At 45.7% G+C, this 23,165-nt stretch overlaps 1 protein-coding gene across 1 annotated transcript in view; it reads left to right on the top strand.

Moving 5' to 3' along the window:
• The window catches only part of TICRR (TOPBP1 interacting checkpoint and replication regulator), a 54,535-nt gene that overhangs the window by 17,891 nt on the left and 13,479 nt on the right, over positions 1 to 23,165 (top strand). Inside the window, exons 6-16 of the mRNA XM_056571924.1 lie at positions 4,402 to 4,544; positions 4,705 to 4,890; positions 5,406 to 5,557; positions 5,874 to 5,971; positions 6,057 to 6,150; positions 6,429 to 6,508; positions 8,436 to 8,669; positions 8,752 to 8,839; positions 13,100 to 13,181; positions 13,874 to 14,014; positions 19,401 to 19,491. Coding sequence (XP_056427899.1) covers positions 4,402 to 4,544; positions 4,705 to 4,890; positions 5,406 to 5,557; positions 5,874 to 5,971; positions 6,057 to 6,150; positions 6,429 to 6,508; positions 8,436 to 8,669; positions 8,752 to 8,839; positions 13,100 to 13,181; positions 13,874 to 14,014; positions 19,401 to 19,491 — 1,389 coding nt within the window. The remainder of the gene's footprint in view (positions 1 to 4,401; positions 4,545 to 4,704; positions 4,891 to 5,405; positions 5,558 to 5,873; positions 5,972 to 6,056; positions 6,151 to 6,428; positions 6,509 to 8,435; positions 8,670 to 8,751; positions 8,840 to 13,099; positions 13,182 to 13,873; positions 14,015 to 19,400; positions 19,492 to 23,165) is intronic.

Below are 23,165 nucleotides of genomic sequence, written 5' to 3'. Positions count from 1 at the left end.
TGTCAGCACTGTAGTTCCAAAATGCCTGGCTCTACCGAGCCCACTTGCCCTGCCTGCTCCACTGCTCCCCCTGGTACCCCCTGATGCCCTTTCGTTTCCGGTGGGTTCAGCGGCTCCACCAGCCTGGGTTTCTTCCCTGACCCAGTATATGGCTGACTTGACCCAAGTCTCCCATTCGGTGGCTGAGGCCTCCCGGGAAGTGGTGTCCGCCTTGAAGGGGTCTTCCCTGCGCAGGGCCTCTGAGAGGGCCCGCTCATCGTCTCCACATACTTCACGCTCTCACAAGCGTACTAGGGGTGCCTCGTCTGACTCTTCCATTGAGTCTTCAGATAGACGTGAGCGTTCCCCTCGTGAGTCCCGCCCTCCCGTCATCTGGGCACAAACGTCGCTCCTCCAGAGGACGTTCTCTGAGTCGCCGCTCTGCCACGCCAGAGCCGCGTACCCGGTCAGGGTCACCCCCCCCCCCCCCCTCCAGGACTGCCTCTACTCCTTCACATTCTCCCGGTGAACTGGTGGACGAGGCTTCCGAGCCGGCATCTGACTCAGAGGACCGCTCGGACTCAATTGCAATGGTGAACTCATTGGTGACAGCCATAAGAGACACCTTTCACTTAGAGGACCCAGGATCTTCGGATGTCAATCCAGGAGTATCCTTTCATCGTGCTAAGCCAGCACCTCAAAGGTTCTGCTCTCATGCTGACTTTGATGACATTCTGGAATCTGCATGGAAACATCCAGACAAGAGGGTCCCGGGAATAAAGACGATTCAAGAACATTATCCATTTGACAAGGACTTTGTCACTAAGGTGGTTTCCCCTCCCTCAGTGGATCCACCAATATCCTGGATCTCTAAGGCGACTACACTGCCTCTGGCAGATACCGCTGCCTTCAAGGATCCCACAGACAAGAAGGTAGAATCCTTAGCGAAGTTTGCCTCTGGAGCAGCTGGCTCTTCTCTTCTTCCCATCTTCGCCTCGACATGGGTGTCCAAGGCTCTGTCGGAGGGGTGCAAAAAGCTCCATTAGGATATCTTAGCGGGATCCCCCCAGAGGATCTATCTGCTCTGGCTCTCCAATGCTCTAAAGCTGGGGACTTCCTGTGCGCAGCTGCCATGCAGTCAGCCCATTGTTCTGCCTTTACTGTGGGTCACTTAGCGGCTCTCCGCCGCTCTATGTGGCTTAAAGCTTGGAATGCGGATGCTGCTTCCAAAAGGTCTCTCACTGAGCTTCCTTTTACAGGTGGACGTCTTTTTGGCAAACGCCTTGATGAGATTATCGCTGAGGCAACAGGAGTTGAATTCCTTGTTGCCTCAAAATAAGGCTCGCCCTACTTCCCAAAGGAAGTCCTTTTTCTTTCGGACCTCTGGCTCCAGCAAAGGGTCCGGGCAGGCCCCCTCGCGGGACAAGAGGGCTCCCTCGTTCCGGGCATGCCCGTCTTGGAAGTCAGACTCCAACCAGTCCGGCCGTTTTGCGCCCAAATCGGGCAACCGCAAACCCACTTCTGCATGAAGTGAGGCCCCTATCCGCGGTTTCTTCTCGGGTGGGAGGTCGTCTCTTACTTTTTTCGAGACATGTGGACCTCACACATTCAGGACTCTTGGGTCAGGGATGTGGTGTCCAATGGTTTCCGAATCGAATTCGCCTCCCTTCCGAGGGATCGCTTTTTTCGATCCCGGGCCCCCCGGTCTCCTTCTCTGGCGAAGCAATTTCAAGAGGCTCTCCAGTCTCTGCTTCTCCAGGGGGTTATAGTTCCCTTCCTCCCAGGGGAACGGTTTCGGGGTCTCTATTCAAATCTTTTTGTGGTCCCCAAGAAGGACCAATCCTAGACCTCAAGCATCTCATCCGTTACCTTCTTCGTTACCATTTCTCGGTGGATTTGGTCCGCCATTTCAGAAGCCTTTCGCTGTAAGGGGAAGATTCCTCCTTTCAGGGTTGTGGCTCATTCTACCCATCCTGGTCTCTCCAGAATAGAGCCTCGGCCTCGCAGATTTGCAAGGCGGCTATCTGGTCGTCTTTGCACACTTTCTCGAGGTTTTACCGAGTGCATACTTTCGCATCGGCTGATGCTAGTCTGGGTCGTAAAGTGTTGCAGGCGGCAGTGGATCGTCCGTCTGCCTGACTGCTTATCTGCCCACCCAAGGGACTGCTTTGGTACGTCCCACGGTCTGTGTCCCCCAATGGAGCCGATAGAGAAAAGGAGATTTTTGTTTACTTACCGTAAAATCTCTTTCTCGGAGGATCCATTGGGGGACACAGCTCCCGCCCTTTTTGGAATTCCTTTGGTTCTCTGTCCGGGGGGGTGTTCAGTTATGTTTTTTCTTCTGGTTCTCGGACAGTTTTTTTTTTTCTTTCTTTGACCTGTTGGTCAAATTGCTCTGGAACTTAAAGGGGTACTCCAGTGAAAACCTTTTTTCTTTTAAATCAATTGGTGTCAGTAAGTTAAACATATTTGTAAATTACTTCTATTAAAAAATCTTAATCCTTCCAGTACTTATTAGCTGCTGAATGCTACAGAGGAAATTCCTTTCTTTTTGGAACACTGATGACATCACGAGCACAGTGCTCTCTGCTGACATCTCTGTCCATTTTAGCAACCATGCATAGCAGGTTTATGCTAAGGGCAGCATGGTGGCTCAGTGGTTAGCAATGCTGCCTTGCAGTGCTGGGGACTTGGGTTCAAATCCCACTAAGGACAAAAATAAAGTGTTATTATTATTATAATAATAATATCAGCAGAGAGAATTGTGCTCGTGATGTCATCAGAGAGCATTCCAAAAAGAAAATAATTTCCTCTGTAGTATTCAACAGCTAATAAGTACAGGAAGTATTAAGATTTTTTAAAAGAAGTAATTTACTAATATGTTTAACTTTCTGCCACCAGTTGATTTAAAAGAAAAAAGGTTTTCACCGGAGTACCCCTTTAAAGTGATTAGCTCAGGGTCTGAAGGCGGGTATATCCTGCTGGGAGGAGCCAACTTCTTTGTTACCATAGTGTCACACCTCCTAGAGACAGCAGCATACACCCACCGTCTGTGTCCCCCAATGGATCCTCCGAGAAAGAGATTTTACGGTAACTAAACAAAAATCTCCTTATTTAGGTGGGAAAATTGAAAAGAAAAACGCAATTTAGCAAATTTTAGAAGATTTTGTTTTCATGCTGTATACTTTGCAGTAAAAATGACATGTTTTCTTTATTCTGCGGGCCAATATGTTTAAAATGATACACATGTTATATGCTTTTCTATAATTGTACCGCCTGAAAAAAAATATAAAAATTACAAAAAATCTCAAACCATTTTAACAAAATTAGTATGTTTGAAATTGCCCTATTATGACCACATAGAACTTTCTAATTTTTCCCTGTATGGGGCGGTATGAGGGCTCATTTTATGCGCCATGGTCTGTAGTTTTTAACAGTTTTCATTAGCCTAGGTTTTACTTTTTATAAATTTGGGGGGAATAAAATGTGACAAAAAGCAGCAATTTTGGACTTAAAAAAAAAAAAGAAAAAAAAAAAATTACATTTATGCCGTTCACCGTACGGAATAATTAACAATATATTTATTTTAATAGTTCAAACTTTAAGGCTTGCGGCAATACCAAATATGTGTATTTAATCATTTTTTTTTTTTTTATGCTTTTTGGGGGGTAAAATGGGGAAAAACTACGTTGTACCTTTTTATTGGGGAAGGGGATTTTTCAAATTATTATTTTTTTTTACACTATTTAATAGTCCTCATAGGGGACTATTTATAGCAATCATTTGATTGCTAATACTGTTCAGTGCTATGCATAGTTCATAGCACTGATCAGTATTATCGGTCATCTTCTGCACTGGTCTGCTCGATCTCAGACCAGAGCAGAAGACCCCGGGAGGCAGGTTAGGGGACCTCCGGCTGCCATGCTGGATGATCGGATCCCTGTGGCAGCGCTGTGGTCGATCCGATCATCCATTTAAAGTAAAGCACTGTCGCAGATGCTGTGATCTGTATTGATCACGGCATCTGAGGGGTTAATGGTGGACATCTGCGCGATCACGGATGTCTGCCATTACCGGCGGGACCCTGGCTGCTGATAGCAGCTGGGACCTGCCGCCCCTGACGGAGCGTAAATGTACATCATGGTGCGTTAAGGGGTTAAAGATTCTATTGTGGTGAGTGCATCATTTTACTTTCTTTGCTACATTTATTTGCTCTTTAACCTGGTTGCCTGCATTGTCAACAAGACTGGTTCCTTTTTAAAGAAGCGTTCCAAATGCTAGAATTTTGTATATTTTTTGCTAGGGCCGCAATGGAATGCTAAAATATACTCTCAGACAACAAACATTACAAAAGTAGTTCCAAGGAAATTATTTAAATATTTTAACAGGAATGCTTTATATTATTTTTTTTTTTTTTTGTAGGTTGATAAGTGCAGCGTCTTTTGATGAAGACCAGAAAAGTGATCTGGTTACTCATGATGAATTCACATGTTACTTATCGGAGTTCTACCAGAAGAAAACTGATGAATCTGGCATGACACTACAAGGAGAGACCCAAAAGAAGCGTAAGTTCCTGTCATACCAGTATGGAACAATCACTATGACATCCTTATAATAAAAGCTGTGAGGTTTCTTGACTCTTAGGGTCGATATGAATGCATGGAGGACTTGTCTGCAAGGTGACTTTTGAGCTTCCATTTATTTGTTTATTTTTTTATTTTTTAGGTTTACCTCCAACTCCTGTGAGACAGAAGATGAAAACCATGCCCCGTGCTTTGCAACTGTTAAATGCTGCCAGGTTAAATTCAAAGGCTCAGAAGTTGCAGCCTGAAGGTGCCCCTGTTGAAAAGAGTTCACAGGCAAAGAGGAGATCTTCAGAGAAGCCTGAAGGAAATCCAAGGAAGCCAACAGGTGAGTAGTTCGTTTTGGAGGTCTTATTCTTTTATATATCGTAACAGTATTTGTTAGTGTGGATGGTGCATGTGTAGTTGAAGCATCTAATATATATTAGGGCATAGTTTTAAATTAGAGGGTTAAAGGTTTATGCAGTAATATCAGGAAGTATTATTTTACTGAGAGAGTAGTGGATGCATGGAATAGCCTTCCTGCAGAAGTGGTAGCTGCAAATACAGTGAAGGAGTTTAAACATGCATGGGATAAGCATAAGGCTATCCTTCATATAAGATAGGGCCAGGGACTATTCATAGTATTCATATTATTGGGCAGACTAGATGGGCCAAATGGTTCTTATCTGCCGACACATTCTATGTTTCTATATATATAGTGTAATGAGTTAAAGGGGTATTATCATTTTAAGCATTTTATCCCCTGTGGATAAATTGTATATGTTGCTGGGGCTGGAGGGAAATATAAAAAAATAAAAAAATAGCTACACTTGCCTACCTATAACAAACACTCTCTTACAGGTTTTAAGTCTGAAGAGGAGCTTAATTCCTTTTTGATTGAAGACTATGATAAAATGGTGTCCGGAGAAGATGATTCACTGCTCTCGTGTGTCAGGAATGCTTTAACCACCATCAAATCCTTCTTCAAGTCAGCCAAAAGCAAACATATAGAGGTGAATGTACAATGTCAGTTTCCTTGGTCCCTTCTAACTAGAGGAGGAAGTGTGGTTGTATAAAGCATTTTTATTATTAGGGAGGAGCGAAGTTACAGTACTTTGATTCGTCACGAACTTCTCGGCTCGGCGGTTGCTGACTGTACCCTGCATAAATGAGTTCAGCTTTCAGGTGCTCCGATGGGCTGGAAAAGGTGGATACAGTCCTAGGAGAGAGTCTCCAGACACCGGAGCACCTGAAAGCTGTCGAGCAGAGAAGTTCGTGACAAATCGAATCACTGTAACTTCACTCATCTCTATTTATTATATTTTACAGACTGACTGCATAGAGAGAACCAAGCTTCTGCTAAAGACCAGTAAAACCATAAGACAACTTTATCAGCAAAACCAAAACAAAGCAGCTAAGCTTAGAGAGTGAGTTAATATCCCTTTGCTTCATCCTTAGGAAAGTAGTAAAGCTCTGTTCTTTAATCTAATCTAACATATGGCTTTAATTTAGATGTCAAATGCAAGCGTTGCTACGACTGGAAATTTGTGTACAATGTCCATCTATACAAACACATGAAGATGAACTGGAGCAAGTAGTTGAAGAGGTAACTGGCAAAAAGATTAGATAAGTGCTTATTTGTGTGTTTGGCCTTCACCAGAAAGTTTATCTGGATTGTGACATTCTCTGTACATACAGTTTGTCCTATTTGACCATATGGAAGTCATAAAGGGACTCCCATGCTCCACCTTCTTGTCAGGCAAGCGGCAAAGGGTGGTTTAAATTTTATTAAAAGAGATTAACAGTAAAATGCCAGTGTTAATGCTTTTCTTCTTGGTACTTCTGGTTTTCATTTGTATGTGCAAAACTATTTTCTTGTTTAAGATCACAGATATGCTCCGAATTATTTCTCTGACAGAAGATCCCTCGTATTTGACCAAGTTTATGGCAGGAATCTTGACAGAGTACGTATTTATGGTTTGTGTCCTTGGGTTAATGGACAGCATGCCCCCTTCTGAGGCAGTCTCCTATGTAGCTGTCTGCTTTACCTTATTAGCAATACTTTTTAACAAACAATAAAATATGTTGTAGTTGCATGAAGTATTTTTTGGCCTAGTGCAACATATTTTCCAGACATATTTCTAGATTACACAGCTCATGCATCCTTTCACTTCTTTGGAAAAATATTTAGAAACCTCCTATTTATTTTCATTGCTGATTTATGATGATTATGTTGTCCTTTCAGCCTCCATTGCCTTCTTGTTCTGCACCATAGAGCCTTAAAACAATGTTGAGGTCAATGGAACACCTGTAGCTGGATGTCTTGTCACCCAATGTCATGCAAGAAACCTTCTTTGTGTAGACACTGTCTGACACCCTAGGTTTTATGTGACTTGCAGTTCAGAATGGATCACTTCCTGCCATGCTTCTAATAACACAGTCTGATGAAGTTAGCCTCTGAACCTCTTGCTGTCATTACAGTCCATTGTTGGTCTCCCAATCCCTGGGACACGCAGTGTTGAACAGTGCTGACATATTGGCTGGCGTTTGTAGTGATCGAAGTGATAAATCAAAGTATCTAAGATTCTATCCCTCTCAATGGTGATTAATGGCACATAGGGCTGGGCGGTATACCGGTTCATACCAGATACCGTCTTTATTTTATTTTTTTTTCTCCGACGGTATCAATTTTGCCCCATACCGCTATACCGGTGGGGCCCCTCCCCCCGCCCATGAATGAATTACAGAGCCCACGGCTCCGCTCTGTCAGGGGAGAGCAGGATGAGACTCCTCATCCCCGCTCCCCCTGCAGTTTCAGGCCGGCTCCTCAGAGCCAGGGGAAAGCGCAGAAACTGGATCCCCTGGCTCTGATGTTTCCCGGAGCCCCGAGCTGGCTCCCTGCACCAGTCCACCTCTCCCCTCTCTTTGCCAGTGTTCATAACAAGCGTCCGCTCCCCTTGGTCCTGCGGCGTAAGGCAGAGCATTGCGCCGCATTTCTCCTAGTTCCGCCGCCCGCTCCTGAGGCCCCTAGTGCACGCCGCAGGACCGAGGGGAGCGAGCGCTTCAGGGGCGGACAGACCGCCTGTCAGGGGGCCCGCTGATCTTTGAAAGAGCGGCGGGCCCACTCACACAACGCACGTGAGCTGCGCCGCTGCTGCTCACTGTTCTAAAGTGGCTGTGGCGCATAATAGCGCAGTGGGCACTTTAGATCAAAATTTCAAATTCCCTCCTGGCGGAAGCGTCAGCATCCTGCGCTGAACGCTTCCGCCAGAGAGGATCCTGTGTCCGGGCGGGAAGCGCCCACGTTACTGCACTGATGATAGGGGCACTTCCCAGCAGCCGCATCAGCTCACAGGTGAGGAGGAGGGGGGGTTAATGGAATCAGAGGGGGTAATGGAATAAGGGGCAGCATAGTATAAATGAAAGGAGAAGGGGGGTTAATGGGTGCAGGGGGGTTAATGGAATGAGGGGCAGGATGGGGTTAATGGAATGAGGGGCAAGATGGGGTTAATGGGTGTAGGGGAGTTAATGGGTCATACCGCCCAGCTCTAATGGCACATCAACAAACAGGAGGCATCGCAAAATCGTACTGAACTAACTTGTTCCAATTTCTGAGGGTTCATGAGCCCGAAAAGATCTGGCTTTTATACAATTGAAGCCCTCCTCACATGCCCTGGATTGGAGCTAAGTGCTCTTAGCGACACTGATACTTCCTCAACATTATGGCTTGTCCTGCTTGGTGTTGCAATTTTTATGTTGAGCGCATTTATATTCACATAGTATCCAGTGGTGGAAATAAACTTTAATGCCTATGTAATCTACTTATTAATTTACCTATTTGCAATCTAACCTCCAATTTCTAATAACTCTTCATTTGTTTCATACTTATAGGTACATAGGAAGCATACCCAAAATCTTGGCAGACATATATTTTAGTCTTGGGACACAGATTCCAGAAGAGTTGAAACTGGTCTTACCTACAGATGGAGATGATTCTTTTATGCTAGATGGGCAAACTCCCATGTATTCTCAGCCATCTATTTTAAGGGTGCCAAGTGTTCCCAAGGCAGTTAATGAAGAGGATCAGCTTGAAGAGCTTCGAACTAGATCTGCTAAGAAAAGGAGGTAGGCTTATATACAAGGCAGAATGACAGCAAATATTTGTCTAAACAAAATCTGTAATAATCTGTCATGTTTAATTTCAAAGAACAAGCACCATGACGAGACACAGAAGTATAGCAGAGTCCTCTCAGAGCTCGAAGCAGATTGAACTTCTAAAAAAGCCACTTAACAGGGTAAGAAATGCATTGAATACCTGTTTTCTGCAAAAGAACATATGCATATTGATTTACAAATTTTTATATTGAAACTTATGTATTATGCTGCTGATAAAGGGAAATTGACCAAAGCTAGAGTTTCCTATGTGTTCTGTTTAAGAAGTTCCATGTGTTGGTCTTTCTTGCTCTTATCCTTTCTGCTTCCTGCTCTATTGGTTTCAAACTTCTTGAAATAGGCATTGTATTAACCCCTTAATTACACTGCCTTGTTTTGCCTTGAGGACACAGCCAATTTGAAATGTTTAGTTTTTTTTTTGTTGTTGTTCTTACTTGCCTTTTTAAAAATCCATTACTTTAAAATGTTGAAAGTTTTATGAGGGACTAATTGTACCTTGTAATGACAAGGACAAAAAATGATTTGTGGTGCGAAACAAAAATGACATGTTATCTTTAATAGGGGAATACGATTACATCAATACCCAATTTATATAGGTTTTGTTTTAACTACTTTTGAAAAAGTATAACTTTTGTAAGAAAATGATTATGCTCAAAATTATCCTTCTGACCCCTAGAATACTTTAATTTTTCTGTATACAGGGCTGTATGAGGGCTCCCTTTTCACGCAGTAATCTGTTTTGATAGGATTTTCTGATCTCTATTTGGTATTGCTGTGTGCAGAAATGCCATTCATGGTTCAAACATTTCTGCACACAGCAATACCAAAAGTTTTTGGTTTTTATACTCATTATTTTACACTGCTCAAAAAAATAATTAACTAATAATGAAATTAATTAATCTTATGAAATACTTTCTTCTTTACATATGAATGTGCTGACAACAAAATCACACAAAAATTATCAATGGAAATCAAATTTATCAACCCATGGAGGTCTAGATATGGAGTCACACTCAAAATCAAAGTGGAAAACCACACTACAGGCTGATCTAACTTTGATGTAATGTCCCTTATAACAAGTCAAAATGAGGCTCAGTAGTGTGTGTGGCCTCCACGTGCCCGTATGACCTCCCTACAACGCCTGGGTATGCTTCTGATGAGGTGGTGGATGGTCTCCTGAGGGATGTCCTCCCAGACCTGCACTAAAGCATCCGCCAACTCCTGGACATTCTGTGGTGCATCAAGGCATTGGTGGATGGAGCGAGACATGATGTCCCAGAGTGTGTTCAATCGGATTCAGGTCTGCGGAAAGGGCGGGCCAGTCAATAGCATTAATGCCTTCCTCTTGCAGGAACTGCTGACACACTCCAGCCACATGAGGTCTAGCATTGTCTTGCATTAGGATGAACCTAGGGCCAACCGCGCCAGCATATGGTCTCACAGGGGGTCTGAGGATCTCATCTCTGTACCTAATGGCAGTCAGGCTACCTCTGGCAAGCACATGGAGGGCTTTGTGGCCCCCCAAAGAAATGCTACCCCACACCATAACTGACCCAATGCCAAACCGGTCATGCTGGAGGATGTTGCAGGCAGCAGAACGTTCTCCGCTGTGTCTCAAGACTGTCACATCTGTCACATGTGCTCAGTGTGAACCTGCTTTCATCTGTGACGAGCACAGGGTGCCAGTGGCGAATTTGCCAATCTTGGTGTTCTCTGGCAAATGCCAAACGTCCTGCACAGTGTTGGGCTGTATGCACAAAGCCCTCTTGTGGCTGTCGGGCCCTCATACCACCCTCATGGAGTCTGTTTCTGACTGTTTGATTGGACACTTGCACATTTGTGGCCTGCTGGAGGTCATTTTGAAGGGCTCTGGCAGTGCTCCTCCTTGCACAAAAGCGGAGATAGCGGTCCTCCTTCTGGGTTGGTGGCCTCCTACGGCCCCCTCAGTGTCTCCTGATGTACTGGCCTGTCTCCTGGTAGCACCTCCATGCTCTTGACACTAAGCTGACAGACACAGCAAACCTTCTTGCCACAACTCGCATTGATGTGCCATCCTGGATGAGCTTCATTACCTGAGCCACTTGTGTGGGTTGTAGACTCCGTCTCATGCTACCACTAGAGAGAAAGCACCGCCAGCATTCAAAAGTGACCAAAACATCAGCCAGGAAGCATAGGAACTGAGAATGCTTGGATGTATAAGCTGAATGCTTGGATGTATAGGGAGAGGTTTAAGCAGTAGAGAGAGAAGTGCTCCTGCTGCTGTACAGAACACTGGTGAGGCCTCACTTGGAGTATTGTGCGCAGTACTAGAGGCCGTATCTCCAGAAGGATATAGATACTCTAGTAGCTCTTCTCGGAACTCTATCTAAACTAGTATATGGCTTGCAGGGTAAAACTTACCAGGAAAGGTTAAAGGACCTTAACATGTATAGCTTGGAAGAAAGAAGAGACAGAGGGGATATGATAGACTTTTAAATACATAAAGGGAATCATCACGGTAAAGGAGGAGAGTATATTTAAAAGAAAAACTACCACAAGAGGACATCATTTTAAATTAGAGGGGCAAAGGTTTCTGCAGTAATATCAGGAAGTATTACTTTACTGAGAAGAGTAGTGGATGCATGGAATAGCCTTCTTGCAGAAGTGGTAGCTGTAAATACAGTGAAGAAGTTTAAGCATGCATGGGATAAGCATAATGCTATCCTTCATATAAGATAGGGCCAGGGACTATTGATAGAATTCAGATTATTGGGCAGACTAGAAGGGCCAAATGGTTCTTATCTGCCAGCACATTCTATGTTTCTAAGGGGTCTGTGGTCACCACCTGCAGAACCACTCCTTTATTGTGGGTGTCTTTCTAATTGCCTATCATTTCCACCTGTTGTCTGTTCCATTTGCACAACAGCATGTGAAATTGATTGTCAATCAGTGTTGCTTCCTGAGTGGACAGTGTGATTTCACAGAAGTTTGATTGACTTAGAGTGACATTGTGCTGTTTAAGTGTTCCCTTTGTTTGTTTGTTTGTTTTTGAGCAATCTATCTTTACAGCATAGTCCCATGTTCACTTTCTGGCTGTGGCTTACCCCTTGAATGAAAGTTTAGCCATGCAGAATAAATTCTAAGCAGAAAATATTAGAATAATTCTCTGATTAAGGGCGAAATAATACTTGGTGATTGACTTGGTTTTACATTGTGGTGTTTAAGTGTTCCCTTTATTTTTTTTGAGCAGTGTTTTAATTATATTAAGGGGGAGGATCTTAGTAACTTTTATTAAGGTTTATTTTTTTTTCCCCACTTGAGGTGAATAGGGCCTAGGGATCGACCGATATTGATTTTCTAGGGCCAATACCGATAATCTGTGAACGTTAAGGCTGATAACCGATAACTTATACTGATATTCCGTTATAAGCCCCACAGAAGCCGCTGCAGATCAATGATTTCAAGAGGGCGCTTTAAATCAATGAACTGCTGCAGCGGATTTTGCGGGGCCAGAGACCGCCGCCACCCGCTTCTCTCCCCCTGCCTGTCCTGAGTCCAACCACCTCCGCTGCTCCCCCTGCCTATCCTCTGGTCAGAGACTGCCGCCGCCCGCTTCTCTCCCCCCGCCGGTGCTGAGTCCAACCACCACCGCTGCCCCATTATTGCCTCCCCCATCCACGGTTTCATAATTACCTGTTCCTGGGGTCTGCGCTACTTATGGCTCCGGCAGCATCCTGATCTGTCACTGTGCGCCCTGACGGTGATGTCTCATTGAGGACGTCACTCGTCATTGCGCAGTGCACAGTAATAGCGCTGGACACCGCAGGAGCCAGAAGTAGCGTGGACCCAGGGAACAGGTATTTATAAAAACAGGGATGGGGGATGCAATGGGGCAGCGGCGGCGGTCTCTGGGCAGGGCATTACCGGCAAGGTAATTGCCGATGATGTCCAAAATCGGGAATATCGGCCGATAATATCAGCCAAACCGATAATCGGTCGATCCCTAATAGGGACCCTCTGTCCATCATCCCAGCTGATCAGGACCCCATGACTATCCCACGCTGGTCCCATAACTGTCATAGGACAGGAAAGGGTAAAAGGAGTGGTTTATTTCAGATTAAATCTAGCCATGTTATACCACATTTAAAATGACTCCATGGTAAATTATTCAGTATATTCTAAAGGCACTTCAAACTTGATTTGCTGTGGCTCATTTTAAAGGGAGCCTGTTAGGTCCAGTCCATGTAGGGAACAGCATTCTGACTGTGTTAACCTTTGCCACAAACTCACAAAAAAAGAGTGAAAACATTAACAAATAATTAACTTGATTTGGTTATCTATACATCTAGGTGTGGATTTTATTTTCTGTAACTGTGCATGCTTTTTTTTGTCTTATATTTTAGGAGACATCAAGTTCCAATCTTGTTGTAATGGTTGAGAAATTAAAGATGCCTCTTCCAGTACAGCCCCAGAAAGATGGTGAAGGTAGGGATTGGTGCTTCATCTCCTTAACTGACAGTAAAACTATTTGTCAATTATAAGCTGTAGTGTGGACGCACAGAGTTAGCGGTTAAACAGCAGCGTGGGGACAACTGGTGGACTTTTACCATCAATTAAAAAAAAAAAAAGTTGGAATATCCTTACATTGTTCAATATTATTCATTGTTTTTGCTTTAGTTTTGCTTATGTGCTACATATTTATCATACTATCACAGGGGGGTTGATAAATTTGGAGCACATAATCAAAACAAAGCTTGTGTGTTTTTGTTTTATTTTAAATAGACAATTTACAAAGCTGCATAACTTTCTGGCTCCATATGGTTTCTTTAACCTTTTTTTTTTTTTTTTTCTCCCCTCTCCGGGGTATCCCTTTAATCATTGTTAATGAGCATAACTCCTGTCCCTTTTTTGTAGTCATTCTATTCAAAATCAGAAACATTAGAGGCTACAGTAGTTGTGTACAACATGCTATACCCATAACCCTGTTTTGCAGTGGATTTGCCATTGAACTGTGCCAAGAATCATGCAGGTTTAGGGAATTAGAATCTTGTCAGTAGATGTGTTATAGACGTGTTTAAAAAAAAAAAAAAATTTGAACCCTTTCAAACTGTAGTATCATATCCGATGTTCAAACACAGAATCACAATCCTATCATTTTTTTATTTTATTTTTTTTAGCCACTAAAGCAAGAAGAAATCTTTTTGTCCAAGAGAATCGCTCGCCTACAAGGAGGAGCAGTAAGATGCTGCGAAGCCACTCTGTATCGGCAGTGGAGGGCCTGAAGCGTAAGCGTACCAAGAGTCACGATGACACTAAAGGTGACTTATTATGCCTTATTTCTGCCATAATTTCTGTTTAAATTTTATTCCAAAGGTCTGCTTGGTAAAATGTTCAACTGTTTGTGTTAAACATTGTATGAATTGGTGCAATATAATCTTGCAGTGCAGAAATTCTCCTAAGTTACCACCGAGCAAACTTTAGGACCAGGCTGCATCTTAACGCCTTAAAGGGGTATTCCAACATTAGGCATTTTATTGATGTCTGATCGCGGGGGGGCCTGCTGCTGGTCCCCCTGTTTTCCCTGCTCATCCAGCTTTCTCAGCCTGATGTGATGCAGGTGACTACAGCTGGCTGAAGACTCCTTAGGTAAGCATGGTGGTGTACAAGATGAATATATATCCCCCCCCTCTTCCTCTCCACTCTCCCACCACCGCTCTTTTTCTAACATCCTTACTGGGGGGGTCTCCTTTGGAGGTGGTATGTTAACCCTTTTCTTTATTGGAGTCTGGGGTCTCCTTTGGGGGCGGGAGTTTTATCTTATGGAGTGTCTAGAGGTGTTTTACTGCAGTACTGGGGCTCCGGGGATTGCGGGGAAGGTCCCTCCCTTTCTCCCTCCCCAGCACTGCTTACGGGCACAGCACCTTCTCTATCAGGGACGCTGGCCGCAGCTGAGCTGCGATCGTGCAGCCGTTGTCTTTTTTACTTTCGCCTGCACTCGGCAGGCGCATGAAGCCAGTTCATTACTATAGACTGTGCCTGCGGCCGGGTCCAGGACTGGGACTTCGCTCCGCCTGCATTGGAGCACGTGCCAGAGCTCCAGCCCACTACTTCTGTTCACCAATACTTTCTTTGCACACGCACCAGGGGTCACTGATTTACCTATCAGCACAGTGCGCACTTGGGGGTCAGTCTTCATCATTGGGGTTTGTCCTCTTGGACAGACTGCTAGCTCCGCCCCTCTTCTCTCCTGCTCCGTCCATATCGTTGCAGCTTCTCCTGGTCTTCTCAGCTCCAGCACTACGCTCCAGCGGCGGGACACAGATCTTTGGTGAGATTTCTCCATTTCATTTTTTTGCTGACTGCTGTTTTCTAGCAACTATTTCCAACCACAGACCCGAAGGTTCCCCCCCTGCCAGACAGGCGACCACTGCCCTAGTCACCTACTATGCTTGTGTGGGCTGCAAAACTAAACTGCCCGGTGGTTCCACTGAGTCCACCTGTTCCGCCTGCTCCTCCAAGCATGCCATGCCATCTGTTTCGGTATCTCAAGATGTTTCCCTGGAAGGCGTTGGGTCCGTCCCTCCCCCTGAGTGGGTTTCTTACCTTACCCAGTCGATTTCTGAACTGGCTAGGGTCTCCAAATCAGTGGCTTCTGCCTTAGAGAGGCCTTCCCTACGTACTTTTCCCAGGGAGTCTCATTCCGTATCTCCTGACAGTCTATTCCAACGTGCTCGTAAGCGCTCTAAGGTGATTGCCTCTGACTCTTCTCCGGAGTCGTGTACTCGGAATGGACACTCTTCCCGTAGGTCTCGCTCCTCTTCCCCAGCTAGCCAGCGAGGCGGTGAACTAGATTCTTCCCTACCTGGATGACCTTTTGATCAAAGCCCCATCCCGGTCCCAAAATCTGGAGATCCTTCATCTCACGTTACAGACTCTGTCCACCTTCGGTTTGGTGATTAACAGAGAGAAGTCTCACCTCTCCCCCTCACAGTCTGATATTTCTGGGTCTCATTTTCGACACTGCAACCACCCGTGTTTGTCTTCCGTTGAACAAACAGAGTTCTCTGCAACAGGGCTTCCGTCACCTGCAGCGCCCCTCCCTGATTCCGATTTTGTTTCTGCATGGAGGTACAAGGCTGGATGGTGGCTACCATGGAGGCGGTTCCCTTTTGCCCAGTTTCATTATCGCCCCCTCCAGTTGGCCATACTGGCCAGGTGGGACAAGTCTGTTATCTCTGGATCAACTGATTATTTTGCCCCCTGCTGTGCAACGGTCTCTTCTGTGGTGGCTTCAGTCCCCCCTCCTTCTCCAGGGGCGGTCCTTTCTTCCCCCTCCACTGGAAATATCGTCACGACCGATGAGAGTCTCCAGGGCTGGGGGAGTGTGTTTCAGGATCTGATTGTCCAAGGTCACTTCCCATCAATCTTCTGGAGCTCCGGGCCATCTAGCGTTGCCTCCTCCACTGGGAAATCCTCCTTCAGGATCGTCTGGTCTGTGTTCAGTCGGACAATGCCACGGCTGTGGCCTACATTAATCGCCAGGGTGGCAGTCGCTCAGCGATGGAGAAGGTCTCCAAGATTCTGATCTGGGCCCTGACTCGCGTTCCCACAATCTCAGCAATCCAAATACCGGGGGTGGAGAATTGGGAAGTGGACTTTCTCAGCCGCTCTTCTGCGATCTCTGGGGGACCCAGGACGTGGATCTCTTTTTGTCTCGCAACAACAGGCAGGTTCCCCCGCTCTGGTCATCCTTCTGTCTCCCTTACCTCTTTCCGCCTCTCCCTCTCCTGCTCAGGGTTCTGCGGAAACTCAAGGCAGAGGGCGTTCCGGCCATTCTGGTAGCTCCAGACTGGCCCAGGTGCACGTGGTAGGCTGACGTAATTAGGCTGGTCACTGATGTACCGCTGTGTCTTCCACTTCGTCCCGATTTGCTCTCCCAGGGTCCTCTAGCCACCCCAGTTTACAGTCGCTGCATTTGACGGCGTGGCGGTTGAAACCGCGGTTTTGAGAGCTCGGGGTTTTTTGTCCAGGGTGATTTGCACCATGCTTCACACACGGAAGCCTTCATCCTGCAGAATTTAACACTGCACTTGAAAGGCTTATTTCAGGTGGTGCAAGGCTCAGTACGCTTCCCTGGTTGTGGTTTCCTTCCCACGCCACCTTGTTTTTCTACAATCCGGATTAGATCAACAGTTGACCCTCAGTTCTCTTAGGGGTCAAGTGTCGGCTCTTTCTTTTCTGTTTCAACGGCAGTTAGCTTCCAATTCTCATGTCAGGACAAGTTTGTTTTTCGGCCACCACCCTCCTTCTTGCCCAAGATGGTTTCCCCCTTTCACGTGAACAAAGATATTGTTCTTCCTTCCTTTTTGTCTGGCTCCTTCCAGTGCTAAGGAGCGTTCGCTTCATAGTCTGGACTTTGTTTGGGCTGTCCGGATATATTTTTCGGTCACCACCTCTTTCCGGCAGGGTGACTCCTCTGTCATTCCAGAGGGTAGTAGCAAGGGTATTCTGGCTTCCAAGGCGACCATTTTGTGGTGGATCCATTCTGACATATCTGAATCGTACCATCGCAAAGGAAAGATCCCACCTTTTCGGGTGACTAGGGCTTCTTTGGCTCTCTGCAATAAGGCTTCGGCCCTGCAAGTCTGTACGGCGGCCGCTTGGTCATCCTTGCACACTTTCACTAATTTTTACCAAGTGCACACATTCGCGTCAGCGGACACCAGTTTGGGAGGTAAGGTTTTGCAGGAGGCAGTGGCTCAGTCCTCTGCCTGATTCTGAGTTGGGTATTTTTCCCACCCCGGGGACTGCTTTGGTACGTCCCACGGTTTCTGTGTCCCCCAATGGTACCGACCGTGAAAAGTAGATTTTTAATTTTTTTTATGCTTACCGTAAAATCTTTCTCAGAGGATCCATTGGGGGGACACAGCACCCACCCATTGTTGTGACTAAGGTTCAGTTTTTGTCCGAGGGGTGTTTTTCAGTTCCTTTTTTTTTTTGTCTGTTTCCCTCGGACACCTGCTGGTTTCTTTCTCAGCGCCTCCTAGTGGTAAGAGAATATACCCACGGTTTCGGGGTCCCCCAATGGATCCTCCAAGAGAGATTTTACGGTAAGCATAAAAAAATCCCTGTAACACTTTATTTTTTCATATACGATGTATGAGGGCTCCTTTTTATTGCACTGATCACTTTTTGATTTATTTATTTATTTTATGATTTAATAAAAAATCTGTATTTTTTTTTGTGGTGTGTGTGTTTTTTTTTATTTTATTTTACTTTTTTTTAAGTTTCTGTTGTTTATTGTTCTGGATTTTAAACATTATAGTCTAATAGTTTAGGTCCGCCGGACCCCCATCTATGACTTCTCCTATGCTTAGGATAGGCTTTCAGTTGAAAAATTACTTGAAAACCCTGTAAGTCCTTGTTCGCGCGACATAAAATGTGCAGAATGTCCGCCCGGAAAACACAGATGGATATTCTGCACATTCCCTTGATTTGGTGGGCGCTAGGACCACTTGAAATGCGCCGTCTCATACACGGTAATGCATTTCTTAGCGAAATCCACCTTTTTGCGGACATCAGAATTGAGATTTCCACAGCAGAAACCTCTGCTGCGGAAATTTCGCCATGTGCACAGTGCCGCAGAATCCCATTGATATCAATGGGACTCTGCTGCAGCGGAATGTCCATGCGTAATATTCCAGTGGAATTCTGCACGGACATACCTCTGTGTGAACATACCCTTAGAGGGCTTTTCCAGGAATCGAAAAACAGAGCAATTTTTTTCCAAAAAGCAGCACCACACCTGTCCTCAGATTTGATGTGGTATTACAACTTGGCTACATTGACTTCAAACCAAGCAAACAAATTTCTAGCTTTTTCTTGGTGCTGGTCCAACAAAGTATGAGTTTGGATGAAATTAATGTCCAAAAAGGTTTTAACAGCACTAAAAACAACACATTTCTGGTCTGAACAGGACCCATCTCCAGGTAAGGTGCTTACCTGAGGAAGGGTCCTGTTCGGTCCAGAAACGCAATGTTTTTAGTGCTATTAAAACCTTTTTGGTCATTCATTTCGTCCAAACTCATACTTTGTTGGACCAGCGCCAAGAAAAAGCTAGAAATTTGTTTGCTTGAATTATCTTCCCACCGGACTAGCGGGGCTAATACCGGATGAGCCGAGGCTGCAGGTCCCTGATCATCCTCTAGATGTCTTCTTAAGTGTTGTGCTCTAAGCGCAACCCTACTCGGTAAGTGGTTTTCCATCTACCATCTCGCTACTTTGACGTACTTCACCAGGGGTGCGTATAGACTTTTTTCTCTTTCTCTGCTACATTGACTTCAATGGAACTGAGCTGCAATACCACAAATAACCCAAGTACAGGTGTGGTGCAGGAGTAGTATAATTGGATCATAATTCTCGCTGTTAAAATGAGACATCACAGTGCAACACCTGTTGACCCCATTAAGAGTCTCTGGGGTCTGTCAGGTGCTGTTGGCATCCATTGTATGAGGAATCTTGCTTAGCTTCATTTAATACCTTTCATATAATTTTTCAGAAATGTGCACAGATCTTTATGCATGTACAGTATGTGTTTATTAGTTAAGCTTTGACGGAGGATTTTTTTTTTTTCCCACAACAAGCCTAGATTTGCATAACTTTTTGACTTCTGTTTTTTTTTGTTTTTTTTTGTGCATTTATTAGATCATTATAAACTATTGACTAAGAAAGTGACTGAAACACCTGCACACAAACAAATGTCAAACAGACTGCTTTACAAACAGATTAAGGGCCGGTGAGTTGTTGTTTTTTTTTTTAATTTATTTTTTATATTTTGTATAATAGATGGTCTATTTAGCGATTTCTTGTGGCAGTAGCAAATGTTGCTATAGACAAAGAGCCTTTACAGTTCCAAATCAGCATGGGCTGCCACACCCGTCCCACCAATCATCCCCCCCCCCCCCCCCCCCCCCGATGCGCTTTGCTTGAGCTCACTGTAGTAAGAAATTTCCATGCAGCCAGTCTTGAACCTTTTGCTCTCCATGCCTGAATCCTGGGCCTTCTTCCCAGGGCCCCCTCCCAAGGGCCCCCTCCCAAATGGGTTTGGTCTCCTTGCCTGACCTTTCCATGCTAATGTCTTCTTAACCATTAAGTGACTGCCTTCCCAGATTGCCTCTCACTCCGGATCCTCTAAGGCTGGGCTCACACTGCAGAATTTCCTCTACTTTTCCACACGAACTATGATCCACAAGAGGCATATAAAAACAGACCTTCCATGTGAAAATTCTGCCTGGAATCCTTGTGGAATCAAAGCCCCCTGATGTCAGTGGAAGTTCCTGATGAGGATTATTATTCTTCCGTGTGAACTCAGCCAGAGACTTTAAATTCTTGTCTCTGAGTTGTTCCCAGCGTCATCAATCCTTGTGCTGGTCCAGTAGGTTTTCGCCTCCTCTTTCAGAAAGTTTGTACATCAACTTATCTCTCCTCTGCTTCCAGAGGACTAGTCTTTAAGCCCAGGGCCTCCTGGCTGCCCCTTCTAAGGCCCCCAAGCCCTTCACCTCCAATTCCTTCTCTGCTTGAAAGTCTGCCCCTACTAAAGTCTTTTCCTCAGGTGGAATGTCATTTTCTATTTCACGAAGGTTTGGCTCGCCCACATTACTAACCCTTTGGTTCAGAAGGTGTTGTTGTTAGGGTACAAAATAGAGCTTGATTCTTTCCATCCAGTCTACCCTGGAAGCCTTTTCTCATACAGATTCCCCTGTCCAAGCATTTCAAGGAGTTCAATTCAAATCTGTTTAGGCTCTCCCAAAAAAAAACAAAAAAAAAACTGCTCTGCCAGGCTCATCTTTGACCTTAAGAGGGTAAACCACTTTGTTCATGTCAGGAAATCCTGAATAGAATCGGTCAGGTTTCGGATGCCTGTAGCAGGGCAAATTTCTCACATCCATAGACATCTGCGACGCATATTTTCACATTATACATAACAAAGAGAGAAAACCTACTTATGGGCGCACACCAGAAGTAGCAATAAAGATTTCTAGTATGGATGTCCCAATACCATTTTTTTAAGACAGAGTACGAGTACCGATACTTTAATTCTAGTACTCGCCAATACCAAGTACGAGTACTTTTATTTTAAAGGGAATCTAACACCAGCGTGACACGGTTTCTGGCACTGCTTACCGTATGATATGTGGGTCCTTGTTGTGTACAATGGAGGCGGCTGCTGTAGTATGAGCCAAGATTTCTCTCTTCTCCATTGGACAGAACAGGGAATTTGCATTGGCGGCGAAACCAATATCTCCAGAGCGATTGGGCTGACATTCACATGGTGAGCAGCAGTAGAAACCGGGTCACCTGCACTATCTACTTATAAATTCAAGTTAGTGCAGGTGACTCTGCTGTAAGATTGCCTTTAATAGTAGGTAGTATCCCCTTGTAGGTAGTATAGATAGTTGCAGACATTAGTAGCGCCCCGCTTGTCCCCCTTGTAGACAGCGCCAGCCCAGTGTCCCCCTTGTAGACAACAGGCCCCCTCTTGTCGACAGTGCTCCCTCTTGTCGACAGTGCTCCCTCTTGTCCCCCTTACAGACAGCAGCCCCCCCCCCCCCCTTGTAGACATTGGGCCCCCTTCTTGTAGACAGGGACCCACCCTTGTAGGTAGATTGTCCCCCCTTGTAGAGAGCAGGGTCCCCTCTTGTAGAGAGCAGGCCCCCCCCCCCCCCATTGTAGGGAGCAGGCCCCTCCACCCTCTTGTAGACAGCTCACCTGCGGCTGTCCTCGGGTGTTGCCGCTCCGCTGTCCAATTCTCCCGATCGCATCATGGTGTCCTATGGAGGAGCATGTGACATACACGTCACTCTGCTTCCTCCGTAGCGTTACGCTGGGCGCAGGGGGGGAGGAGGAGGAGTGACGTGTATGTCACATGCTCCTCCATAGGACGCCATGATGCGATCGGAAGAACAGGACAGTGGAGCCGGGCCGCACACCAGCAGATATCTGACATGGTATACCATGTAATGCCGAGTATCTGCCGCCCTAATTTCTAGTGATTGCTACTTCTGTGCGCCCATAAGTACCGTATTTTTCGCTCTATAGGACGCACCGGCGTATAAGACGCACCCAATTTATAGGTGCAAAATCTTAAAAAATAAAAAATAAAAAAAAAAGATTCTGAACCCAACAGTGGTCTTCAACCTGCAGACCTCCAGATGTTGCAAAACTACAACTCCCAGCATGTCCGGACAGCCGTTGGCTGTCCGGGCATGCTGGGAGTTGTAGTTTTGCAACATCTGGAGTTCCGCAAGTTGAAGACCACGGAATAGGAGGTAATACTTGCGTGTCCCCGCCGCTCCGGACCAGTCACCGCTGCCCTGAATGTCGCTCCATCGCTATCGCCGCGTCCCCGTGGTGTCCCCGACTCTCCAGACGTCTTCTTCCCCGGGATCCACACTCTCCGTGGCCGTCATCACGTCGCTACGCATGCCGCTCCTATTGGATGACGGGATGGCGTGCGCGACTACGTGATGATGTTGAAGGAGAGTGCCGGCCAAGCAGGGGATCCCAGCACGGAGCAGACACCGAGGAGGCAGGTAAGGTCCTGTAAGCTGTTCGGGACCGCCGCGATTTCACCGCGGCGGTCCCGAACAGCCCGACTGAGCAGTTTTTTTTTTTTTTTTTAGACTTACATGCAATCCTTGGATTTCATGCACAGTTCAATGCTATGCAATAGCATAGAATTGATCAATGTTATCAGTGCTCTGCTGCTCCAGCCTGGATTATAGGCATGGTGCAGCAGAGCGGGAAGCAAGGTAAAAAGCCTCCTGCTGTTAGGGATGCCCCAGTGCTGAGCTATCCAGAAACAGTTTTCTCCCGTTTTAGACGCCGCCATCAACTTGGATCGTGGCGTCTAAAGGGTTAACACCGGACATCAGCCCTATCGGCAATGTCCAGTATTAGCTGCAGGTCCTGGTTGCTAATAGCTACCGAGACCCACTGGGTATGAAACATGCTCAGCCCCTGAGCGCGCTTCACATGACCGGAGCTGGCACAGGACGTAAATATACATCCTGCGTCATTAAGGGGTTAAAGTGCAACTTTCATCTCTCTCAGGGTATTAGAAGATCTAAGATCGAAGAGAAGGTATTTCCACAATCTCCCTGCTCTTACAGTAAAGAACCCCCTCCGTGCTGGTGTAAAAACCTTCTTTCCTCTAAACGTAGAGGATGCCCCCTTGTTATGGATACAGTCCTGGGTATAAATAGATCATGGGAGAGATCTCTGTATTAGAACTGTATATTAGATCTCCCCCTAAACCTTCTTTTTTCTAATCTAAAGAACCCTAATTCTGATAATCTTTCTGGGTACTGTAGTCCTCTCATTCCTCGTATTACTCTTGTTGCCCATCTTTGAACCCTCTCCAGCTCCACTGTATCTTTCTTGTACACTGGTGCCCAGTACTGTACACAG

The sequence above is a fragment of the Hyla sarda genome, chromosome 4 (assembly GCF_029499605.1).
Source record: "Hyla sarda isolate aHylSar1 chromosome 4, aHylSar1.hap1, whole genome shotgun sequence".
Taxonomy (NCBI): Eukaryota; Metazoa; Chordata; class Amphibia; order Anura; family Hylidae; genus Hyla; species Hyla sarda.
The sequence above is the reverse complement of the archived record's forward strand: the minus strand, read 5'-3'. Positions and strand labels throughout refer to the sequence as shown.